This window comes from Corythoichthys intestinalis, chromosome 11 (genome assembly GCF_030265065.1).
Source record: "Corythoichthys intestinalis isolate RoL2023-P3 chromosome 11, ASM3026506v1, whole genome shotgun sequence".
Taxonomy (NCBI): Eukaryota; Metazoa; Chordata; class Actinopteri; order Syngnathiformes; family Syngnathidae; genus Corythoichthys; species Corythoichthys intestinalis.
In genome coordinates this window covers 4,061,705-4,088,239 of record NC_080405.1, presented here as the reverse complement: position 1 = coordinate 4,088,239, position 26,535 = coordinate 4,061,705, and the positions used below count along the sequence as shown (strand labels likewise).

The following is a 26,535-nucleotide window of genomic DNA, read 5'->3' as shown; positions in this document are numbered from 1 at the left end:
ATACATGGCACCATTCGTTCTTTCCTTTACACAGATCAGTCATCCTGGTCCCTTTGCAGAAAAAAATCCCCAAGCATGATGTTTCCACCCCCATGCTTCACAGTGGGTATGTTGTTCTTCGGATGTAATTCAGTATTCTTTCCCCTCCAAACACGAGAACCTGCGTTTCTACCAAAAAGTTCTATTTTTGTTTCATCTGACCATAACACATTCTCCCAGTCCTCTTCTGGATCATCCAAATGCTCTCTAGCGAACCGCTGACGGGCCTGGACGTGTACTTTCTTCAGCAGGGGAACACGTCTTGCAGTGCAGGATTTGAGTCTCTGGCGGCGCATTGTGTTACTGATAGTAGCCTTTGTTACTGTGGTCACAGCTCTCTGTAAGTCATTCACTAGGTCCGCCCGTGTGGTTCTGGGATTTTTGCTTACCGTTCTTGTTATCATTTTGACGCCACGGGGTGAGGTCTTGCATGGAGCCCCAGATCGAGGGAGATTATCAGTGGTCTTGTATGTCTTCCATTTTCTAATAATTGCTCCCACATTGCATATTGCATATTCAGTCTTCCCAGCCTGGTGCAGGTCTACAATTTTGTCTCTGGTGTCCTTCGACAGCTCTTTGGTCTTGGCCATACTGGAGTTTGGAGTGTGACTGACTGAGTTGTGGACAGGTGTCTTTTATACCGATAATGAGTTAAAACAGGTGCCATTAATACAGGCAACGAATGGAGCCTCGTTAGAAGAAGTTAGACCTCTTTGAAAGCCAGAAATTTTGCTTGTTTGTAGGTGACCAAATACTTATTCAATCAAACAATGTGATCTTCAGTTTTTTTTCCACATTCTGTCTCTCATGGTTGTGGTTTACCCATGTTGACAATTACAGGCCTCTCTAATCTTTTCAAGTAGAAGAACTTGTACAATTGGTGGTTGACTAAATACTTATTTGCCCCACTGTATCTGTGAAAAACTTTTGTACTCTCAATTAATTTTTTTTTTTTTTTTTTCCGTAGGGAGTCTATCGACTGCATAAATCATGCATACCACTCAATAATGTCCCAGCTCAACCAGGACCATGCTGAAATCCGTCTGGCAGCCTTCCATTTGGCAAGTGAGCTTTTCCCTAAATCACATCACTTCAGAACACTCCTGGTGGACAACTTCCAGGTACTGATGATCGTGGTACCTAAATCATGCTTTGTCCAGTCCCATCACGGCAGCATCTTACGTAGACTTTGTTTTGCTTCCTCTTTGATAGGAGTTCTTGGAGTTAACAGTTGAGACTAACTTCGAGCGGCCTCTACCCCCGCCTCAACCCGTCGCCAGAAAACTTCGGTCGCTCGCTGTCCAGACTATCCAGTCCTGGCAATCCTCTTATGGGTCGGCTTATAAGAAGTTGGAGCTGGGATTTCACTTCCTCAAACAGTTCAAAAAGGTAAGCAGTTTGATGAACAGTGCATAAAAGTATTGGGAAACTTAAAAATGTGCAAGTTCACCTGTTTAAAAAGTTAAGGGCTTTTCATCATAGATGAAACACATCACGCGTGAGTGACAGATTGTAAAAAGGATGAAAATCACATTGTATGATTTTTAAACAATCTATTTCTGAAAATGGCTGGCTAATAAGTAATATGCTGCCAGAAAAGGTTACTTGTAGTACTTTGTAATGTAGCCTTGGTTGGCAATGATGGGGTCAAAGAGATGCTATAGTTTTTGACCAGGTTTACACACACACACACTTTAGTTGGTATTTTATACCCATGCACTCCTCTGCACAGATCCACTCTTGAACTGTGATGTTTGAAGGCAACAAGCAGTTTCAACTCTCTCCACAGGTTTTTGACTGGGTTGGGGTCTGGAGATTGGTTAGGCCATTCCTGAATTTTGATATGCTTTTTACAGAGCCATTCCTCCCGGCCAAAGGGGAAAAAAAAACTTGTTAACAAGCCTCCAAATTTGAATGTATAAAAACATTGCTAATTACAGTGCCATGAAAAAGTATTTGCCCTCTTCTTGAGTTCTGTTTTTTTTTTTCATATGTATCAAACACAATTGTTTCAGTTCAATCAAAACTGTTTTGATAGCACAGTTCACACAGACAACCCAACAAAATACAAAATGCAGTTTCTAAACTAGAGGAGCACTATGACAGAGCAGACCTCCGCCAAGGCAACCAAATTGAAAGCATTGCGTGGGCATTCCCTTTAAGTGCCTTTTAACATTGCCAAAATGTCATGACTTTTTCCTCTTCTCATCATTATCACATTCCCTGTGAATTTGATATACTAAATCAGTACTTCTCAAATAGTGGGGCGCGCCCCCCTGGGGGGGCGCAGAGCGATGCCAGGGGGGGCGCATGTGACCTCGGGGAACATGTTTTTTTTTTTTTTTTTTTTTTTTTTTTTTTTGCCGTACTGGAATAAAGTGTACTTGCACATCCACTCAGTAGGTGGTAGTGGCGCTCTCATTTTCAGAGTGCGCGCAGTATTTTTGAACTAAGGAAGAGCACTCAGCACACACAGACAACAGATATGAAGAGCAGTGTGCCACCGCCGTTTTCGAAAGCCGTTTTCCGACCGGACTCACTCACGCAGCGACCCACTGTCTTGTCCGGTTCTCACGTCGCCGCCCGAGAAGTGCCATTTTCGGCTTGGGATCGTCACGACGACCGCCCTCACCTACGGTTCTACCTCGGCCGCCGTGAATGTGCTTTTTTCGTGCCGTTTGCCTTTTAGCTTTGACTTTTAATACAGTGGGTGATGATGAAAGACCACTGTTTACTGTGTCAAAAAATAATTATAGCAGACAGCCAGAAGCCAAATCAATTAAGACGCCACTTAAAGACATTAGACCCCAATCTCATTGTTAAGCCGCTAGATTTTTTCAGTGAAAACGTGCCGAATATTGCCAACAATCGTCCTGCTTTGTCAGTGTTATATCAGTAAACCAGTAGCATTGTTAGCATGCTAATTGCAAAATAACTCCACACCATTGCAAAGGAGGTAAATACTGTGAGCAGCAAAAATAAAAACTCTCCTGTCCAAGGACATTTTTTTTTTCTCTTTTATTCAGATTTGTTTTTTCGGTCAAATTTTTTGGCACATTGTCCTCATGAGTGAATGTTTCTAATCAATTTTAATTTGTTATTATTTACTGATTTTATTACATTTTATTTTTCTGTATCAAATGGTCAAAAATGTACCTTGAGTGTATTTTTTAGTTTGGATGTGAATTTTTTTTAAAAATTCAGGCAAATTGATGCACGTGAAGTCTTCTCTGTTACAAACAAAACAATGTTAATAAAGTTATACTTTATTATAAGTTGATCTATGTTACTTTTTTTCTTTATTAGAAAAAAAGGACACAATGTTAGGCAGATGCGTATTTATAATAGTAATTTTATAGACAAATGATACTATTTACAGTGGTGGCAGAGAGTTTGGGGGGGCGCGAAACATTTTTCTTCTTCCTTGGGGGGGCGTGACAGAAAATAATTGAGAAGCACTGTACTAAATAGACTGTTGGCATTTGAAAGCGCTGCGTGTTCATGTTGTCGTAACCACTAAGGCTGCAACCAATCGATTAAATAAACTGATTCTAATTATTTGGTAAACTCCAATAAACTTTTGTTCCAATTGCTACATAATAATTATAATATTTACATACTCAATCATTTTTGTACTGGTTTTTGTGGAATATCTCTCTTGACATAAGTGGTGGTACCCATAACCTAATGCAGTATTTTGTTGCACAACCCTTTGGCAACCTGGCACACCATATTTGTTATTTAAGTTTTTTTTTTTTTTTTTTGTAATGTACCACTATTGTTAAAAGAGCAATGACAGAATGTTGACATTTTCTATTTTGAAACATCATACACTGCTGGCCAAAAGTATTAGCACCCCTGTAATTCTGTCAGATAATTCTCAATTTTTCCCAGAAAAAGATTGCAATTACAAATGCTTTGGTAGTAATATCTTCATTTATTTTGCTTGCAAAGAAAAAACACAGAAGAGAATGGAAAAAGAAAAATCATTAACATTTTACACAAAACTCCAAAAATGGGCCGGACAAAAGTATTGGTACCATTTGAAAAATCATGTGATGCTTCTCTAATTTGTGTAATTAACAGCACCTGTTACTTACTTGTGGCACATAACAGGTGGTGGCGAAAAATAAATCACACTTGCAGCCAGTTAAAATGGATTAAAGTTGACTCAACCTCTGTCCTGTGTCCTTGTGTGTACCACATTGAGCATGGAGAAAAGAAAGAAGACCAAGGAACTGTATGAGGACTTGAGAAGCAAAATTGTGAGGAAGCGTAGTGTCATCAATAAGTTATTTCAACGAAAGATTGTGCGGATGGTGGATAAAGAACCTCGAATAACATCCAAACAAGTGCAAGCTGTCCTGCAGTCCGAGGGTACAACAGTGTCAACCCATACTATCGGTCGGCGTCTGAATGAAAAGGGACTCTATGGTACGATACCCAGGTAGACCCCACTTCAGACCCCAAGACATAAAAAAGCCAGGCTGGAGTTTGCCAAAACCTAACTGAGGAAGCCAAAAATGTTTTGGAAGAATGTTCTATGGTCAGATGAGACAAAAGTACAGCTTTTTGGGAAAGGCATCAACATAGAGTTTTACATGAAACAAAATGAGGCCTTCAAAAAAAGGAACACGGTCCCCACAGTCAAACATGGCTGATGTTTTGGAGTTGATTTGCTTGTCTGAAGACGACCAACAAATTTTGCAGCATAGTATAGGGCCCAGTGTGAGAAAGCTGGGTCTCCCTCAGAGGTCATGTGTCTTCCTGCAGGACAATGACCCAAATCACACTTCAAAAAGCCCTAGAAAATGGTTTGAGAGAACGCACTGGAGACTTCTACAGTGGTCAGCAGTGAGTCCAGACTTGAATCCCATAGAACACCTGTGGAGAGATCTGAAAATGGCACCCTTCAAATCTCAGGGTATGTTTACATGGTGACTCTCCGAGAATCCGAAAAATTTCAAATTTGCATTTGCGTCTCCATTTGAACAATGTCGCAATTCCTCATGAAAACGATGTAGTATTCATGCCAGGCCCTAGGGGGCAGTGCAGATTTACTGGGCGACGGAGAATGATGCACTTTGACCCCACCAAGTGCCCTCAGCCCGGAAAAAAATATGCCCGCCCACTCAAAGCAATGTCATTTTTCCTTTGTTCAAAAAGACACAAAAATTGAAACGTTCAACATATTTAATTTAAAAATATTAATAAAACAGTAAATTAAAGCCGACATTCCGCCATATTTGGTGTTTTTAATGTTTAGTAGCACCGCTGCGCAGAGTGCTCACACCCAATGTGACGTGTACGAGTGCTGACTTTAACGGCGCGGACTCGCGCTGCAGGAGCCTTTGTTATGCATGCCGAGGAAGCCCCCCTCAACGCCCCACAATCGGATTCTTCCACTTTGGAGGCAGGATTCAGAATTTTTAGTCTTCGCCTTCCGTTTTCGCCGACACCATATGTACGCGAGGCGAGTCCGCTACTCAGTCATTGCGTCTTTGTGTCGCAGAGTCGCCATGTAAACTGCCCCTCAGAGACCTGGAGCAGTTGGCCAAAGAAGAATGGTCCAAATTCCAGCAGAGCATTGTGAGAAACTTAGTGATGGATCCTGGAATGGTTGTTCGCAGTTATTTTGTCTAAAGGTTGTGCTACCAAGTATTAGGCTGAGGATTCCAATACTTTACCCCTTTACCCCTTTTTGGAATTTAGTATAAAATGATAATGATTTTTTTTTCATTGTCTTTTGTGTTTTTTTATTGCATGCAAAATAAATGAAGATATTACTACCAAAGCATTTGTAATTGCCATCACTTTCTGTGAGAAATTGAGCATTGTCGGACAGAATTGCAGAGGTGTCAATACTTTTGGCCAGCAGTGTAATATCTACATTTGTTTTTGTTAAGGTGGACTTTCAGGATGCTGAGGCCAGGACAATAGCAGAGCGGGCAAGAGAGGCAGAGCGACAAAGGAAAATGGAGAGGATATACAAAGAAAGACTGGAAGCAGCAATTAGAGACCTGGAAGGTAAATACCAAGCACACTACTCCAAAAAAGATATTTCATTTTTGATAACATTTCAAGTTGGATTAATAATGTACTATACCGTAACCTTTAGAGTTGACCTTAATGGGTTCTTATGCTGCCTAAATGTGGTGTCGTAATTATGGTAAATACAACTTGTCGAGTGTAAAATTACATGTGACCACCCCTCAAGTTGTATTTTCTACTGAAAAACTGGGATTTTACTATGATACCAGAACTTCTGAGATGTGTGGAGATTTTAGTTTTCAAAATGGTGGAGCGTGAACAAAAAGTTGTGAATGGTAAGAAACTTGGAAGTTTTTTTAAAATAATGTATCGTCAATTTGCACATATTTACGCCAGCATAATAATGTAGTGTACACATTTTAAAAACTTTCTTTTTTTTTTTGGAAACCAAGTGTTTGCTAAAATGTTGTTAAAAACAAAAAAACTATCATTTGAATTCTGATGATGCATTCTCTTCCTTTTGTAGTAGATGTATCAAAAGTTTTGCCTGCGCAACAATCCAAAATGAAGTCTGTGTCTGCTGTGTTTTTTGCTATGACAACAAAAGCAAGTGAACAAGACATACTCATAATGATCAACTAGGAATGGGTGAGGATAATCTTTCCCGAAGCATGTCAAGGCAGCATTAGCGCAGAATGGTTTGACATCACATGTGCCGGAAGGTTTACTGTTCACCTTTTGTGGTGTTGATTTGGTGCCGCCGGTACTGTTCATATTCACTTGATAGTTTTTTTCCCTGTTCCAAAAGTGGCACAAACAACTTAAAGCGTAAGTTAAGGATTTTTGACATTAGGCTTAATCTTCGAGTTAGCAGTGGAGTGGATTTCAACAAATTCCGTTTCGTTTGCAAGTTATTTGTTAGTTTCAGGGCTCCGGAGTGGCTAAGCTAGTCAGATAGTCAATGGCACCATTATAGCATGCCAATAAAAAAAAAAAACGATACAGATCTACGAACAGATTCAACATAGTCAGATAGATTCAAAAACAGATCATTGTTTCAAAATACTCATGCGGCCAAAACAATGTCACACCAAACTGCCGTAATTCATTGCACTCTGCAGGAGTATTTTTTTAGCGTAGTACAACCCCAGTAAAGAAGATTGCTTCGGTCAGTCGTTCTCACGCTGCGTTCGAGGAAGGTGGGAAGTCGGACTTAATCCCGCTTGGAGGGTGCCAGTTGCGACCTTAACTCATCTGCTCCCAAAAACATATAAATACATTCTATTTTTAATTGCTTCAGTGTCCTAAAAATGTATTTATACATCTTTTACATTTTTTTCACAATCAGCATCTACAGGTTCCTATGTACAGTATCTTAGATAGACTGCTCAAAGCTCAAAACCCATTTTAAAGCAATAAATCTGGCCACTGGAGGGCAGTAGCGCATTTGGTAAGACCCCCCCAACTCGATTCAACCAGTACAGCGTAGTTGTGACCGTGTTGCTCGCCGAGCAGAGACCGCTCTGCAGGCTCGCTGCTCGCGTCCCCCGCACCCTCCAGTGTCCTGCACGGAAACGCGTACTGCCAAACCAGTTCCCCCCAGGAACACAAGTTCCCCAGGTGAACGAGGCAGTGGTGACCACTTCCTCGTTCACCTGGGGAACTTGTGTTCACCACAAAAGAAAGACAAAAAAAAATCCCATCTTTACGAAACAGAGGCGGCAATGAGGGAAAAGTTTAACCCGCTGTCGCTGCCACCAAGCGTCATCTCTCAGTTATGTGTGAATAAATTGTTACTTTGCTATCAAAAGCTCTATTTGTCTGGTTGTTTATGTTATTTTGTAAAAGGAAAACATTATTCAGATGTTTGGGATGTAACTAAAGCAAAAAATAGCTGTTTTAAAGTCAGTTATGTTTGAAATGTATGCGTTTACAAAGATCTCATTTTCTCCGTTTTTTCATCAGAAATTGTAAAATTGCTCAAACTCAGCTATTTTCGAATGCTGATTCCTAAAGAATGGAAAAATATATGAACTTACTTTTTTCTGCTGAAAGAAGAGAGTCTAATCTTTCTTTTGGTGGCTTCCATGTTTATATAGAAATAGAACAGAATTTTCTGTGGGCCTTGCAAAATCAGTCAAAATCCAGTAAAAGGGCCGGGAGCGAAGGGCCTTGCTCTGGTGAAAATGGCTGGGAGTGAATGAGTTAAAGTACTCTAAGCGAACGTAAACAGCAAAGATGGCTGATCGCCACAAGTTGTTTTTTTATTTTGGCCTTCAAAAGGCATTTTGACCTGACTTCTCATAAGCGATCAAATAGTGGAGGCGTACTAATGATATTTTTCCAGATCAGAGGTTGTACACACTGACTTCCCACCTTCCTCGAATGCAGCATCGGTCTGCTGAGCGAACTCATGGCCGGCGACATGGCGAAATGTGCATTTAGAGGCTCTGGAAACATACAGAAGGAGCAGGCAAAGGACATTTTCCACAAATTCCTTATGAAGAACGAGGAAAAATATAAACTGGTCAATTGTTGCTGGCTTCGACATAAAAAAAAAAAACAATGTGATATCACTCTGCCCTGCTCCTCTGCACAGCTTCTGGATTACAAATGTTGCTGTTCATACCGCAATTGTTGACATGCAATGGTAAGTTTAAATAACTTTGTCCTGAAAATATAGCCAGTACTATTGATTGCATGGGTCATCGATGATTTTCATGTGTGCCTACAGTGGGGAGAACAAGTATTTGATACACTGCCAATGGGAAAACCCATTGGCAGTGTATCAAATACTCAATGCTGTTTTTTATTGGCATGCTATGATGGTCCAATTGACTCGCGCTATCTTAGCCACTCCGGAGCCCTGAAACTAACAATAACTTGCAAATGAATTGGAATTTGTTGAAATCCACTCCACCAACTAACTAAACCCCTGCTAACTCGAAGATTACCGTAAGCCTAATGTCAAAAATCCTGAACTTCCGCTTTAACTAACATTGATGTGTTCCAGTTTGCACATCGTCATTCTCAATGTGATTTCCTAGCTATGTTGAACTCAAGTTGAAGATCATCAGCAAAGCCAATCCTCACCACTAAACAACTGTCCACCCCACAGCTGTCGTTGCACCGAATGAACATTGAACGAAAATACACAGGAATATAATAACATGCTGTTATTGTGCACTGTTCCTATTCATAAAGAAGAATTCTTGCTCTTTCATCTATTTTTTTCCCGCCCTTCATATATATTTTCATAAAGTATTTGATATACAGTGATACCTCAAGATACAAAATTAATTCGTTCTGGAGTAGCTTTGGTATCATGATTTTTTTGTTTAATTAATCATGCTTTACATGTAATTCGCCTAATTTGTTCCAAGTTATACTAAAAACACCACATTAAATTTGCTTTCATTTGTTTTCATGTCACTGATTGCCTGTCTTTTTTTTTTTTTTTTTTTAACGTGCTTTGTAGCCCACTAGTGGCACTTAAGTGTAACTAGTTTGTTAGGTTCTAGTTTATTCTACATACGTTAGCGCATGACTACTTGAGCCTACTCTGCCTATTCATTTTGGGAGATTTCTGGGTCACTTCCTTTTCTGTAACCCCAAAAATAAACTGGAAATAACCCATAAGTTCCCCAAAATCAACAGGAAGTGACTAATAATCAACAGCAAATGGCCTGAAATGCCCCCAAATTAAACTCATTGGTTGCCATTGACGTCCAATCCGTTCATACACGTCTACTAGTGATAATCTCACAGCAGAAGGATGAAAATAGCTTGTTTTTCTGTTTATAAGTTGTTTTGTAGAATATCCTACAGTGATTTCCTGACCAATGTATTGCTAACCGTTGGATTGCCATATTGTGAGATCATCGTTATTGTGATCTTTGTATCGAAAATCGCATCGTATCGTGAGATACCAAGAGGTTCCCACTCCTACTGTAGCTTTATTATAATTCATTTACCTGCACACTTCATCAGTTTTCCCTTTGATCTGAGCTGCTGTTTTTATTTAAATTGTGTTGTGCCCAGTGATAATAACAGTGAAGTATTAGTGAAGAACTCTGATCTCTACAGTGCTAATTTGAACTTTCTTTCCTTTCCAGACTCCAGCACAGATATCGAAGTGGCCTTGAAAGAATTAGACTCCTGTTTGATGCTGCTTCTCCCTCAGTTTTCCCTTCTCGACAGCCACACAGTTAACCTACCCACACAAACTAGCGCTGGATGTTTGTTAGAAGATGAGCACCCTTGCTGTAGCAAAAACTTGATGAATGACACAACAGATCAGATAAAAGAGAGCAAGGAGATGAGGAGAAAAGGAGAAAGTGACAGTAACAATGGAGAAGAATTGGAGAGAAAAAAGAAGAAAAACAAGTGCAAGAGAAGTGAAATTAAAGAGCTAAACAGTAGGGATAAACCTGAGATGGTAATGGGACAAAGGTATAAAATGAAACGCAATGAGAACGAGGGTAGATGTAAGGCAGAAGAGGAGGATCCTCTCCATGGAGACTCATTTATCCGACACTCTGGCCTTATCTCCCGTTCATATTGTCTGGACTTGGACCTTAGTGATGGTAAGTGCAATTTTCAAATACTGCAATGTCGTGGTGCGCGATATGGGAAAATCGTTTATCGTAAAGTGTTTAATTGTAAACACTTTAGGAAAGCTGTTACAGGTAGTGCCCGGGTTATGAACGAGTTCTGCTCCTTTGCTGGCGACGTTACCTGATTTTCTGTGTAAATAGGAAGTAACCCTTTAAATTTTGAAAATAACCACCCAAAAGTCCTAAAGTATTGTATTTTGTGTAAAGGGACCCTCGATCTTAAAGACATGTAATTCCTAAACGATAAATGTTATTATGAGTTATAATAATTTGATATTAAAACCCCTCTTAATGTTTTAGTTTTAATAACATTTGTAAAATTATTTTAACTGATATGTCGCCATTCTTGTTGACGTCGCAGTGTGGTGACGTAACATGGCCCGCTGCCGAACTTTCAGCTTGTCACGCGTTAAAAAAAAAAAAAAGTGTGTCACTTGTTAGCTACCCCAACATGTCGTCGGTTCTGCCCTTCCAATTTGAACCAGAGCGGAAAAGTGAGCAGCAGGACAGCACTGTCGGTCGTTCACAAGACGAGCAGCAAAGGCAAAATGCAGAGCAGGAAATACCTGATGAGACAAGAGTCGGGCAAAACTGGTGTACTTGCAGCAAGTGCGTCTCAATGACAACGAAGCGAGAGAGTATATGCTGTCGAGAACTCCGGTTTTTGTTAGCAGATCTTCAAGGTGAGCTACTGCGTGATCAAACTTATTCCAATATAATTATGTAGATTGTTAGCATCCAGAGCTGTCGTGTGCTTTACATACAGTACAGGCCAAAAGTTTGAACACTTTGTCATTCGTGCATTTTTATTTTCATGACTCTTGACATTATAAACTCTCACTTTAGGTAATAAAACTATGAATGCACACGTGTGATAGTCAGGATCGGAATTGTTTCGTGTCCTCATTAAATTTGTCATCTGATGGGAACAAATCCTGGGATTGAGGGCGCCTCATGTATTGTACATCCAACTCACGTTTAGCTTTGTAAGGGTGGTCCATATTAAGTGTTTGGCGCGCATCAGCTGGCCACTGTACCCCTGCACTGGATGTGTCTGGATCAGTTTGAGTGGCAGCATCTCTCATATTAGGTGACTACTGAACAGACACACTTATTACCTGATGAACTGACAGTAGAGGGTGAATTTTTAGCTTCCTCTGTGACTAGCGGTACGCCCGAAACGGCCAGAGTTTCTTGTCTTTAGCGCTTTATCTCACTCGCTATCCGAGCTCGTTGAGGCTTCTTGTGAGGGAAAATAGTTGGAACAACATTTGATTTTAGTCTCTGCTTATATCCAGCTGCTTCGGTGAGCTCTTTCATAAGCCTCGAATGTGGTAGGAGAAGAATGGCGAGAACAAAGCCTTGGGTTTTTGGGAAGTTTTGTCAGTCTACAGGCTTTTTCCCAAACCTTTCTCCTCTTGTCAATAGGAAGTCTGTAGAGACTCACATCACTCCCTTTGTTTCCATTTGACTGGAAATTGCATCCAAAAGCAGCACATCGTGGCATTTTACTTAGTGAGTTTAGGCAGCTATACACAATTGTTGTACACAATTGGAAACCTCCCATTTACGTCATCACTCCGAGCCCGCAAAACATGGCGCCAAATATCGGTCAAGATATGTACTAAATATTATAAAATATTGCCATTGATTTAACATTTTATGTGTTTCTAACAACATATTTTAGTACAAGAGAACAATTGTGATTTATTAGAGCCGACATGCATTTAAGATCAAAGATACCTTTAATGATGGAGGATACACTGCGCTCTAGTGACTGTCACCTTGTATGACTCAGGAGCAGACTCGGATGTATCTGAAGCTTTTGGAATTTCTCACATTTCTACATAAAATCACCATCAAATGTGACCTGATCTTTGTCAAAAATCACAAAGATGAAAAAACTGTCTGCTCTAACTAAAACCACCCAAACATTTATAGGTTTTGATATTTTAATGACGATAGCATGCAAACAATGACGGGAGAAAAATAAGTAAGTGAACCATCTCATTTAATATTTTGTGACCCCCGCCCCTCTTTGGCAGCAATAACTTCAACCAGACACGTCCTGTAGCTGCAGATCAGTCTGACACATCGTTCAGGACTAATCTTGGCCCATTGTTCTCTACAAAACAGCTGTGGTTTAAACAGATTCCTGGGATGTCTGGCATGAATCGCTGTCTTTAGGTCATGCCACAGTATCTCAATGGGGTTCAAGTCTGGACTTTGACTTGGCTACCCCAGAACGTATATTTTGTTCTTCTGAAACCATTCTGAAGTTGTTTTGGTTTTGGATCATTGTCTTATTGCAACACCCATTTTCCTTTTAGCTTCAACTGTCTGACAGACGGCCTCAGGTTTTCCTGCAAAAAATCGTGATAAAGTTTTGAATTCATTCTTCCATTCATGATTGCAAGTTGTCCGGGCCCTGAGGATGCAAAACAGCCCCAAATCATAATGTTCCCTCCACCATGCTTCACGGTGGTTAGGGTTAGGGTTTGGGTTAGGGTTAGGGTTGAGATGTTGATGTTGGTGAGCTGTTCCATTTTTCCTCCACACTTGACATTGTGTGTTACACCCAAACAATTCAACTTTGTTTTCATCAGTCCACAAAATATTTCGCCCAAAGTTCTGTGAAAGTGCCTTTTTGCGAACATTAAATGAGCAACAATGTTTTTTTTTTTGTTTTTTTTTTTTGACAGCAGTGGCTTCCTCCCAGGAGTCCTCCCATGAACACCATTCTTGGTCATAGTTTTACATATAGTTGATGTGTGCACAGAGATATTGGGCTGTGCCAGTGCTTTCTGTAAGTCTTCAGCAGACACTCTAGGGTTCTTTTTTACCTCTCTGAGTATTCTGCGCTGAACTCTTGGCATCATCTTTGGTGGACGGCCACTCCTTGGGAGAGAAGCAATAGTGCCAAACTCTCTCCATTTGTAGACAACTTCTCTGACTGTCGAATGATTAACATCCAGACTTTTAGAGATGGTTTTGTATCCTTTCCCAGCTTTATACAAATCAACAATCCTTGACAGTAGCCACGTTTACATGCTGACTTTTATTCATACCGATTCAAATCATTCCGAATGGAAATTTCACATCAGCTGTTTACATGTCACTTCATCTATTCCGATCCAGCGTTTACATGTGACTGCCTTTATTCCGAAAGGACGTTTGACAACTGCCGTCTGACATGCGCAGATTAATCAAAACAAAGCGTCACGTTGCAAAACATGGAGATCGATCGTCAGATCAGCTGCTGTTTTAACTTTTCGAGTGGAAACAAAACTTCAGAATGATACGCCGTTCATTTAAAAAGTTGTGTGGGTGCGCTGTTCGTGTGCTTGGAAGCCATGTTGCAAGTGACGTCACTTACGTCACCAAGTGACGTCACCACGTCAGTACGGAGCATGCGCAGAAAGAACGCAACCAGACACCATTCCGCTTCCCTGTTTACATGATATAATTTTACTTCTAATCGGTTTGGGAAAAAGAATATTCCACCCCTGTGAATCGGAATGAAATTCCATTCAGTTTGGGCCTGTTCATTCCAAATGAGGTGTTTATATGGAACACATTTATTCGGTTTGAACAAATATTCCGATTGTAATTGGAATATTTGGCTCCATGTAAACGTGGCAAGTGTTGGGCACGTTACTTTAAAAAAGTAATTAGTTACATTACTCACTACTTCTTCCAAAAAGTAACTGAGTTAGTAACTGAATTACTCTGTAGTAAAAGTAACTAGTTATCAGGGAAAGTAACTATTTCCGTTACTTTAAAAAGAACTTGTTGTATGTCAAAGAATTTGAAATTTTCTGAGCAGTATTCGAGTCAGTGGAATAGAGAAGAACAGACAGGTAGTTAACTTGTTAGGTGCTTCAGCAGATTTGAATTGCTTACCACAGATGTTGACAAAAGCTTTGCCCCGGGACATAAATTACACATCACATGCAGGTTCTTGCCTTTAATTTCGACAAACTTGAAATAGTGTCTATATCTCCACCTCTTAAAGGACAATTTTTCTTCTGAATGCTCTGCCATCCCAAGTCTGTGCATCTGTTTTGCGTGTGTGTATTTGCCGCACGAGCTGTTTTGGTTTGATTGTGAAATCACCGGCTCTGATTGGCTTACCACGACACATGACTCTAACCCTCAGCCAATCACAATCACTTCCATCGCATCTCTCGAGGGGCTGCATTCAGGTAGGCTCGTTTCCCGACAATTCACGTCAAAGCGTCTGCCGTCTTCAAGATGGAAGCAGAATTATTGCTGGCTGACAGTGGGAGATGGGATTGAGGCTAGCATCAGGTGTAGCAAACACAGAAACGTTACCAAACTTTGGAAAGCTTTGTCTAATTGAATGATTAGGGACAAGCAGCTTGCAGTCAGAAGTACGTGCGCTATTTTCGAAACTGAACGCACCCCAAGTCTTGGATGACAAATCAACAGAGCAGTGAGTCGACTCGACATGGCTGGTAGTTTCTTCAATTTATTCAGAGTAAGTAATGCAACCGCTTTTGACCGTCAGTAACGGTAACGGCGGGAAAATTTAGTTAGATTACCCCGTTACTGAAAAAATAACGCCGTCACGTAACGGCGTTATTTACTCCCAACACTGATCCTTGATCGCATCTCTTAAGACAGCTCTTTTGAACGAGCCATGATGCACATCAGACAATTCTTCTCATCAAGACAATTCTTACCAGGTCTGTGTTTATAGTGGGCAGGGCAGCTTTAAACCAGTCAAATAGAGCTGAAACGAATACTCGAGCAACTCGAGTAACTCGAGTTTAAAAACTGATCTGAGTAATTTTATTCACCTCGTGGAATCATTTTATTTTGCCAGCTCTAAGCATCACATTTTGCCCGGACTACTTTTAATGTGGGACAAGGCGCTGATTTCACGTGCGTAGAGGAAGAAGCAATAAAATAAAAAATAAAAAAACATACTCCAGCCGACAGCCGCTACAAACTACGCCGACGTTGCTAAAAACTACCCCTTCATTATGCTACGGTGGTAGCAGGTAGCGTCTGATGTGTCTCATAGACATGTATGTTGAACTACATGCGAAATGACAGAGTCAGCGGCGTTAGTAAATAGCCGCCATCTTAAAGCAGTAGACTTCTCAGCGCTAATAAATAAGATTAACGTTACTGTTTCTCGCTCACATGACATTAGCGCTGCGGAGTGCTAGGTTTCTATTAATTACGACCACTGTCGATGCGTGGCTGACGTGTCTTACATACAGACTTTATTTTGTGAAAACCTAGCGCTGTAGTGTGATGAGGGTATAAAATAAAAACTTAATAATACTGCCAATTTTACCTCAATGGTCATTGCTGGAGAAAACACCAAGTAGCACTGGTCTCTAAAGTGCTCCAACACAGGAGGTATCATACTGTAACATTGTCAAAGAGTCACGCGCTTCGTTAAGTTGCAATAATTTATTTTTTGGGAAGAACGACAACAACAGGAAGGTACGTCTCTCGCTCTCCCGCACCTCCCTCACCCTCACACGTCACGCGGTGCATTCAGGAACGCATGCAAATATCCCCGCCATATTAGTATAGACCCCACTCACCAACGTCACACAATGACGTGTTGCTGTATCCGGCCGCCATATTGTCCGTCATTGTTTATCCGTTTTCTTAATGGTTTCAATTTGTCGTGCAATTTATAGTGCAATTCACGGAAGCCCTGGTGCTTTCAGACGCTGTAAACATATGGGATGCGTTGCATAAAAGGTTTTATGTGGAAAAGCTTCAGTCTATTCATTCGCCAGATCCATATTTGATGCCTAAATCGATATTTTTCGACCCGCTGTCTTCGCCGTCTCTGCCTGACATCTGCTACCCTGATGTCTACAACTATCTTGTCCACAGAAACTCAGCCTATTCTCACGAAACTTTGAAAAACTCTCAGAGCAGCACTCTAAGCAACATTACCCCGTGTGACCCTTTACTTCCAATTTTCTAAAATGGTGACAATCAAAAAAAAAAAAAAGTTGACTGCGATGGCCGACGCTTCAAGGATAGGTGGATATTGGACTATTTCTTCAATAAAATACGCAACAACTGTGTCTGCCTCATTTGCAAAGAGACAGTCGCTGTTTTCAAAGAGTTCGATGTGACGCGATATTACCAAACAAGACACGCTGACATGTACAACATTACAGGGAAGATACGCAGCGAGAAATTATGGCAACTTGAAGCTAGTTTAATTTCACAGCAGCAGTATTTCGCCATAATAGGAGGAATTTACGTAGCGGTAATGCATAAACACGACGAGCTGACGGACAATATGGCGCGGAGGCGTGGTTGTGACGTCATGTGAGTGGGGTCTATAACCTGGTATGGGAAGTTTTGATGACTCGCGGCGCGAGATCGTTTGCAAAGACTCGCCTCATGCGAAGAGCAGCTATTGCACAGGTATGCCGGGGGAGCCTGGCAGCGTGAAGCGGTGTGAAAGAAGTCCGCCATTGCCAACGGGTTTCGAGGGGCCAGTCTGCTGCGTGACGAGGAGGACGACATGGGCTCAGGAGTGAATTTGCCTTATTATGGGAGACATTGAAGGCGACAGCGAAGGAGAGACTGAGTAGGTGCGTGGTGAAGTGTATCTGAGCTAGGGCCTAGTTCGGGCCTAAAAAATCCAGCCCGACCCGACACGGCCCGCTGGTATTGAGGCCCGACCCGGCCCGATCTATTAACTAGATTTGCAGGCCCGAGCCCGAAAAACACGATTTTTTTGGAGGGAGTGACGCGGAAAAAAAAAAAATGCAGCAGCAGCAATTTATTTTCATTTATTTGAGTTGGCAGAAAAACGCAAGTTTTCTTAATGTTTAAATAGTCTACATATTTTTTAATGATCATTATAAACGCATTTACACAACGAAATAACGCTAGGAAAGTTTAATATTAAAAAAAAGCGGTTTTGCAGACACACAGAGGAGAAGATTCAAAAGGATCACATGTTGCCTTTGTGTGCATAGATAAAAGTGTCTTTCATAACGAATTCACAGTTGTCAGAAAAAAAATGCAAGTTTACTCAATATTTAAATAGTCTACATATTTTTTGGAGAATTATAAAAGCATTTACACAACGAAATAACGCTATGAAAGTTTGTTAAATATATTTCTGAGTGTGTGGGATATTGTTCTCACATGGACGCGCCTCTCTGACAAGGAGAGGGAACAGCAGCCAAAAAAAAAAAAAAAAAAACTGCAAATGCTTTGAAATAAAAAATCTTTATTGTAATGACAACAATACCAAAAATAAATTTTAAAAAATTAAAAATAAAATAAAAGCTTTTAAACTGCGGGCTGGCCTTGGCTGCAGTCTGCAACTTGCGGCCTCATGTCCTGCTCTTTATTCCCGTGAAATAAGGGAAATAATTGGACCGGCTCAGACTAAAAATGGCGATTCGAACAGCAGGATATTATGGCTTACTTACAGTGTTTATATTTTTTGGTTGTCGTCGTGCAGGAATAAGATTGCGTCCACCGTGACAGGTTTCATTGACGTTCTCTGCTGATCTATTGTGCGGCCTGCAGCGCTGAAAACTCTCTCACTGCTGCTGCTGCTGCTTGCAGGGATGCACAACACTTTGACTTTGTTGACCCAACATTAATCAGTTCTTGGGGCAGACTTTTGAAACCTTCGCTGTTTACCACTGAAAATGGTCTTAGGTCCTTGCAACAAAAGTCAACGCACTTCTCCGTTATGTTGTGCTTTGCACGAAGAGGTGCGGCCCTCGAAACAAAGGATAACAAAAAGATGTTTGACCAGTTTCTTTTTGGCGCGTACAGTTTTTAAGATGCCTGCTCAGCATCGAGGTGCTAGTGTTTTTGCTGTCGTACGAGAACAATGTGCCGCATTTGTTGCATTCGATGAAGTTTTTTGTTGCATCTTCCACGATCAATTGAAATTCTTTCCACACCTCACTCCTACCGGTGCATTCTTGCGTCTTCCATTCCCCCATCTTCAGTTTGTTTTTAACTTCTCGCTGCTAGTTATTGAAAAAGAAGTACCACGAGGATGAGGAGTTGTGGAGTTGGAAGGCGCCAGAGCAGGAGAAAATGAAAAAGAGGGCGGCGCCTCGGACGTGCGCAAGTGCTACAGCGGGAGGACAAGAAGAAAAAGCGGGTGGCGCCACGGCGTTCATGTGCGTGCGTGCACAAGCAAAAGCGCAATATAGAGAGCCTGCTCTCCATTTTAAAAAAATACAAATAATTTATTAGTCCGGCACGGCGGCCCGACCCGAACGTGAATGCTTAACATTCGGGTCGAGTCGGGTTCGGGTTCGGGCAAAAGATCTAACCTCTAATCTGAGCGTCTTCATATATGACACTGAGGGTGAAGACTTCCATGGTTTAAGTGCACAGGAGGAAGATGAAGATTGCTAACGAAGACTTTTATGTTTTTAATGACCAGCCCAATTAGTGCTGTACCGCGTGTTGATGCTATGTAACTTCCGTACCGCTGCTATATAACTGCCGTGTTTGCTGGCGCTGTTTGGAACGAAAAGTTAAGGTGTGTTATTAAAATTTTGAAAACTGTGTATTTCTTTGTCAATATCTCTTGTTACTAAGTGGGCACACTCTGCTTATAGGCAGGAGAGGCTTATGTATGTACAAAATGGTTTTTCCTTTAAAAATGTAATGGGTGAGGTTTGTAATCTGGGGCGCCCAATAGTCCAGAAATTACGGTAAATAAAGACAGATTTTCTGGCATTGTGTAATGGTAAACTTTTGGCAACAATTACTGACAGAGTAAATGCCTAAGTTGTACAAAAATGCATTTAAAAGTAAGCCATTCCTAACATACAGTGCCCTCCATAATTATTGGCACCCCTGAAAAAGATGTGTTTTTTAGCTTCTAATATATATATTTTTTAATTCAAATAATATGGGACCTTAATGGAAAAAAAGAGAAAAATTCAACCTTCAATACAAGTGCATTCATTCAGTGGGGAAAAAAATCCCACATAAAGAAAAAATTATTTGACATCAAATAATGTGTGTCACAATTATTAGAACCCCTGGTGTTAATACTTTGTACAACCCCCTCTTGCCAACAAAACAAGGTCTGGGGACTGAGATGGCCATGGGAGGAGCTTGATTTTGTGTCTGGTGAACCATTTCTGTATAGATTTGGCCATATGTTTAGGGTCATTGTCTTGCTGAAAGACACAGTGACGACCCATCTTCAGCTTTCGGGCAGAGGGCAACAGATTTTGATTTAAAATATCCTGGTATTTCAAAGCATTCATGATGCCATGCACCCTAACAAGGTTCTCAGGGCCTTTGGAAGCGAAACAGCCCCACAGCATCACTGACCCACCCCCAAACTTCACAGTGTCAGTGGAAAATCCCACAAATCCCCCAAGCTATTAGATGCTTTTAATGTTTTGTGCATTAGTTACAAAAATTGTATAAAAAGCCTCTCAAGTTTAAATAAACGACTATTTCAGTTTCAAGTTAACATTTTAAAAAAGTAAATAAACTACTCAAGTCCCCATTCTGTATCAGCAGCTTTAAACTACATTCAATTAATTCAATTTTGCGAATCAACTGTTAAAGTTGTTAAAATTGCTCCCGTTATTCCATAATTTCCCTTCTGTCTACTTTTGACATGTGAAAGTTTTAAAACTGTTTTGAAGATGGATTCAAGTCAAGAATTTGCCGATTTAGGAGTATTTTAGATAAAAAGTTAATTAGGTTCGCTTGGAAGGTTCACAACAACAGCCTACAAGGGAAGTCTCCTGCTTTAAGATGGCGACTGTTTACTAACGCACCTAGTTTTCAATGCATTTGTTGCTAACGCTGTCCAGTCTGTCATTGTGCATTTAGTTCTACATACATATGATATCTATTAGACAAGCGTGATGTTTACCCTCGGGACGCAATGCGGTCCGTTTCTGATTGCGTCCCGAAGACCCCGCTGTGTATTAGTTCCGCTTTACTTGACATATTTCAATAATCGGAATTTGGATGTTTGTGAATCGTTCTCGAATCTTCCATGGCAGAATCGCTCAAGGATGTAATGACGTCTGGGCATATTGTACCGTGGTTCTAATGCTGCGTTCCAGAAAAGTGGGATGTCGGACTTTTCCGACCTCCGACTAGGAAAATATAATTGGAACACCACTCGAACTGGGAGGTACACGTCGCGAAGTCGGAGAAAAAATAACTACCCCGACTTCCAAGTTGTTTCAATCTGACGTCACTGGACAAAATGGCGCTCAAGAAAACGAATGATAACACAATAATGAAGTAATTCAAGTTTATTTGAGACGCCATGTATTTTTTTCCTCATACAGTGAATTATCTTTGTTGTGCTATGTTTTTATATTGACGATCAGCAAAGGATGTAACTAAAAAAAGGCAGTTTACAGTGTGGGCTATAACGCAGCCGTCGTTTTTCCTCTACTATTTGATCGCTTATAGGAAGGCAGGTTCGCTGGAGGTCAAAATGTCTTTGGATGGCCAAAATAAAAAACACCATGTCGCGATCAGCCATCTTTGTTGTTTACATTTGCTTGGAACGCTTTGAGGTCGGAACTGGTACCATCCGAGTGGAATAAATCCGACTTCCCACTTCTCTGGAATGCAGCATAATGTGTTGGATGGTGCATCTTTACTCAAGAGAGATAATGGCTCGTCATCCAGAATGAATTCTTGATTCTTCTTCTTGCAATGAATTCTTGCAATGACTCTTGTTATTCCCTGGGCTTTGGGACTGTCGAGTGCCAGTTTGTCACGCATAGCAAAAGTTTCTGCCAGTGTTAGTTGCGTAGGACCTTTCTTTTTGTCTGCGGTTTTCTTAAAATACTCCTTATATTGTTTGTGGTGGTATGTCGCTAAATGCTTGATTAGGTTGGTTTGTATTAAAACTTCTTACAGCTTTACCACCACGCTTGACTTTGTGGCATATGTTGCACTCTGCCTCTTCGTCTTTGTTGTCCTTTAAGGTGAAATGATCCCACACAGCTGACATTTTTACCGATAAAGTCTCTCGGTAAATTGGGAGACGGTAATGTAGTGTGTTGAAGGTGTGCCATAAAATGCGGACCGGATTTTAGGGAAACCGAAGCAAAAACCGGAATGGATTATGTATACCGGGGCGCTGGAAAACCCGGACCGGATTTTCAAAAAAAAGTGGATCGGAAGTCTGGATCGGAATTTTTCCGTGTCTGCCGATCCGATACCGATGCGCATTTTTTTGCCCATGTCGGCGTCCGATCCAATCCAAATATCGGATCGGGACATCTCTAGTTTTAATTTCAAATTATTGTAACTCGTAGTAACATTTATCTTTTAAGAACTACATGTCTTTCTATCCAAGGTACCTTTTAACACCACTTGTTTTATTTTTAAAATGCGTGTCGTTTTGAACATAAGTGTGCATATGTATGTTACAGCTTTATAAATTGTCAAAAGTGAAGGAAGTAAAATGTTTCAAAAAGCACAATTGCTTTTTTCGCTGTCTGTAACTGAACAACTTCACGATTCGTGAGGAAAGAACACGTCATATTAATAAAGTAAAAATTAAGATACTGTGAAGTGACATAAGGTACTGTTTATGCGACAAAAAAAAAAAAAAAATACTGAAGACAAAATGGTGGAAGAGAGTCCGACATTGTAAAGTCGAAATCGCGTAAGTCGAGTACGTCATAAGCTGGGAACTACCTGTATTTCTAAATCAAAATGAATAACAAATTATCCTAATAGCACTAGTTGTTCATATACAGTGGTACCTCGACATCTGACGACATGCTCTAAATACGAGGATCTATGACAGCACCGCAATTTCTTTGTTTTTCCGCAAGACAGAGGCACGGCATATTTTCTTGTGAGAGAAAACAACATGGGTTTCAACAATGTTAGTGCAGGTGGTGAAAAAAAAAAGGAAAAAGGTGATGCTTACCATTGACATAAAGATGGATATGATACAAAAATATGATTCAACAATACAGCATGACTGTCTATTTTGGCGGTCCTCCTTCATTCGCCAGTCTTTATAAGTTAAGGTTACAATTATTATTGTGGTAACATCACCAAAGAAATCGCCAGCTTTGTCAGGTTTCTAATCATTTATTCCATCAACTTGTGCGACACAACAAACCTAGTGTCCCCCGCAGCAAGTAAACAAAATGAAAGTAAAAAGTAGTGCTGCAGCTATCAATTATTTTAGTACTCGATTAATCGATGAACTAGTTAATTCGAATAATGGAGTAATTGGATAAGGAACATAAAAAATTAAAATACCTGATGTGAGCCTCAAACGGTATTAAAAAAAAAAAGAGGATATATGTACAACAAAAGTACAATTGGCTAATTTACATAACAAAAGTCTGCAAGCTTAAATTCTGTAAAATGCCAACATTTTTTACAATGCTCTTAACATATAGTTTAAACACATATTCCCACAAAAACCAGCTAAATATACACCTTTAAACTAAATTATGAATGCATTGGAAAAAAAAAAAACATTAGCTCAAACAAAAACTTGGGTTATGTTGGTCTTAACAGCGAGCCGCTGCATTCAGCCATGTGAAATGAGGCAGACTAGAGGGCAGTGTATCCACCCAAATTAATAAAACTAAATGCAAACACTTTCAAAACAAACCATTACAACGCCACTTTAATTAAACCAATACTCGAAGCAGCAAAATTAAATTTGAATATTTTTTTTCTAATCGAATACTCGAGTTAATCGATTAATCGTTTCAGCACTGGTAAAAAGGCTCACTCCATCAAGTCAGCCACGCGATGTGTTCAGGTACACCACTCAAACACATTCGTCGCATTCGAACCCAGTATGTTTCATTATTACAGGTATTATTATTACTATTATATGATTATTATTCCAATTTTTATTCCTAATTTATTTGTTTTGCTCTTTGTAATTAATATTTGCAATAGTATTTAGGACTGCAGCTATCATTTATTTTAGTAGTCGATTAATCGATGAACTAGTTAGTTCGACTCATCGAGCAATCGGATAAGAAACATGAAAAATTCAAATACCTGAGCTGAGCCTCAAACGGTATTAAAAAAAAAAAAAAAAGGACCTACGTACAACAAAAGACCAATTGGCTAACTACGTAGCATAAGGCCGCTAGCTCAAATGCTGTAAAACGCTCTTTTTTTTTTTTTTTTTTTTTACAATGTCCCTAACAAATGGTTCAGACACATATTCCTACAAAAAACGGCTCAATATACGTATAAACTAAATAACGAATGCATTAAAAAAACATTAGCTCAAACTAAAACTTGGCTTATTTTGGTCTTAAAATGGAGCAGCTGGATTCAGCCATGTGAAATGAGGCATACTAGAAGGCAGCGTATTCACCCAAATCAATAAAACTAAATACAAACACTTTCAAAATTAACCATTACAACGCGGCTTTAAATAAACGAACACTCGAAGCAGCAAAATTTTAGTCGAATCTTTTTTTCTAATCGAATACTCGAGTTAATTGATTAATCGTTGCAGCACTAATAGTAACATCAGTATTTATTAAGAATTTAGTGTAGGTCTTTGGGTTGTGGAACAAATTAATGCAATTATAATGTATTCTTGTGGGAAAATTCCGTTCGACATAGGACCATTTCGACTTACAAACAAGGTCCTAGAATGAATTAACTTTGTATGTAGTGGTACCACTGTAATATGGCCATTTCATGAATAATTGAAGTGCAAATCCTACATTGTGCACCCTTAATTGTTGTTTTACGTAAAAAAATCCAACAGTACGTATTTTGATCATTTACACACAGGTTTTCATGTCGAGGAGACGGAGGATAATGAAGCTGTAGTTTCTACATTGTTAGATCTTCAAAGACTACTCATGACAAAGCACCTACCGGCTGTGCGTCGTTGGGTTCAGGTTTGTACAAAGTTTCGAGTCCCTGCATTTAATAGGTTGTATGTTAATATAAATAATATGAATTTATCATTACAAAAACTATTAAAATAAAATACTTTTCACAAAAATCATGATATGAATTGAAAATTTTGTTTGTTTTTATGTGATAATTTCAGTTTTGTTATGACACTTGACTCTGCTTAAAATTTTGAGTTAATGACGGGCCATTTTTTCGTCATTGTTTGTGGAAGTGAATGTAAGCTAGAGGTGCAACAATCGATTAATCAACACACTAATCGGTTAGCAAATTAGTCGACTATTTTGCTAACCAGTTAATCGTTTCGGACCTTGTTAACATTAAACTAGGGCTGTCAAAATTAAAGCGTTAACGCGCGGTAATTAATTTTTTTAATTAATCACGTTAAAATATTTGACGCTATTAACGCACATGTCCCGCTCAGACAGTATTCTGCCTTTTGGTAAGTTTTACAGCAAGGCTTTTTGCGCTGTTTAACAGCGAACTCTTGTGGTCGTTTTGCGACATGGTTTATTGATTTCTTGCCAGTTCAATATGGCTGCACGACGTCTCTGTTGTGCTTATATGATCCTTGGACAAGATTTGCCCGTAAGTATGGTTGTTGTAAAGAATGTACATATTATGTTAGTAAGCGAAATGTTATATTTTTTGTATGAGACGTTTTTTGTTCATGTTTAGTTAACCTGTATAGCGTGCTAAGCTAACGTTGTTGCTAATGCAGTGCTTGTGTACTTTTTTGGGTTGTTTTAAGACTGTCTAAAGAGGACAATGGTTTGAGGCCATTTTATTAATAAATCAGATGAAAAAGGAAGAAGTCTGATTATTAAGGCGTCGTTCACTAGCTGTCTAGCTGTGGAAAAAGTAGACGCTTCGGAGTGAGGACAGCATAGACAGATTTAAATGACAGTAGAGTGAAATGCCCACTACAGTCCTTATGTACCGTATGTTGAATGTATATATCCATCTTGTGTCTTATCTTTCCATTCCAACAATTTATTTTACAGAATATATATATACAATTCACAGAAAAATATGGCATATTTTATAGATGGTTTGAATTGCTATTAATTGCGATTAATTACGATTAATTAATTTTTAAGCTGTAATTATCTCGATTAAAAATTTTAATCGTTTGACAGCCCTACATTAAACCTGTCTAAATGATTGAAATTACAACATACAGTGCTGGCCAAAAATTTATACGGAGACTTGATTACACACAGGTGGATTCTATTTATCATCATCGGTCATTTAGGACAACATTGGATCATTCAGAGATCCTCACTGAACTTCTGGAGTGAGTTTGCTGCACTGAAAGTAAAGGGGCCGAATAATATTGCACGCCCCACTTTTCAGTTTTTTATTTGTTAAAAAAGTTTAAATGATCCAATAAATGTTGTTCCACCGCACGATTGTGTCCCACTTGTTGTTGATTCTTGACAAAAAAATTAAATTTCATATCTTTATGTTTGAAGCCTGAAATGTGGCAAAAGGTTGCAAGATTCAAGGGGACCGAATACTTTTGCAAGGCACTGTAATTCCTTTAAGGAACATGTTGATATGCCGTATTTTTCAGACTATAAGTCGCACCAGCCATAAAATGCCCAACAAAGTGGAAAAAAACATATATAAGTCACACTGGAGTATAAGTCGTATTTTGAGGGGAAATTTACTTTAGAAAATCCAACACATAGAACAGATATGTCATCTTGAAAGGCAATTTAACATAAAATTAGAGAACAACATGCTGAATAAGTGTACAGTTTGATAATGTTACATGTTGCATGAACAACAAAATGCGAACGTGGCCGGTATGTTATCGTAACTTAGCTATTAAGAATTATCCAGATAACTACAGCATAAAGAACATGGTAACAAGTTTACCAAACCATCAGTGTCACTCCAAAACACCAAACTAAACAACAACAAATAACATAAAATGATATAATAATGTGTTAATAATTTCACACATAAATCA

The 26,535-nt window shown here is 39.6% G+C and overlaps 1 protein-coding gene across 3 annotated transcripts in view; it reads left to right on the top strand.

Moving 5' to 3' along the window:
- Window positions 1-26,535, top strand: part of uvssa (UV-stimulated scaffold protein A) — a 95,421-nt gene that overhangs the window by 9,984 nt on the left and 58,902 nt on the right. For all 3 annotated transcript variants that reach the window (XM_057849510.1, XM_057849509.1, XM_057849508.1), the window contains 5 exons: window positions 1,007-1,160; window positions 1,252-1,428; window positions 5,946-6,066; window positions 10,146-10,616; window positions 24,432-24,541. In XM_057849510.1, the coding sequence (XP_057705493.1) occupies window positions 1,007-1,160; window positions 1,252-1,428; window positions 5,946-6,066; window positions 10,146-10,616; window positions 24,432-24,541 (1,033 nt within the window). The remainder of the gene's footprint in view (window positions 1-1,006; window positions 1,161-1,251; window positions 1,429-5,945; window positions 6,067-10,145; window positions 10,617-24,431; window positions 24,542-26,535) is intronic.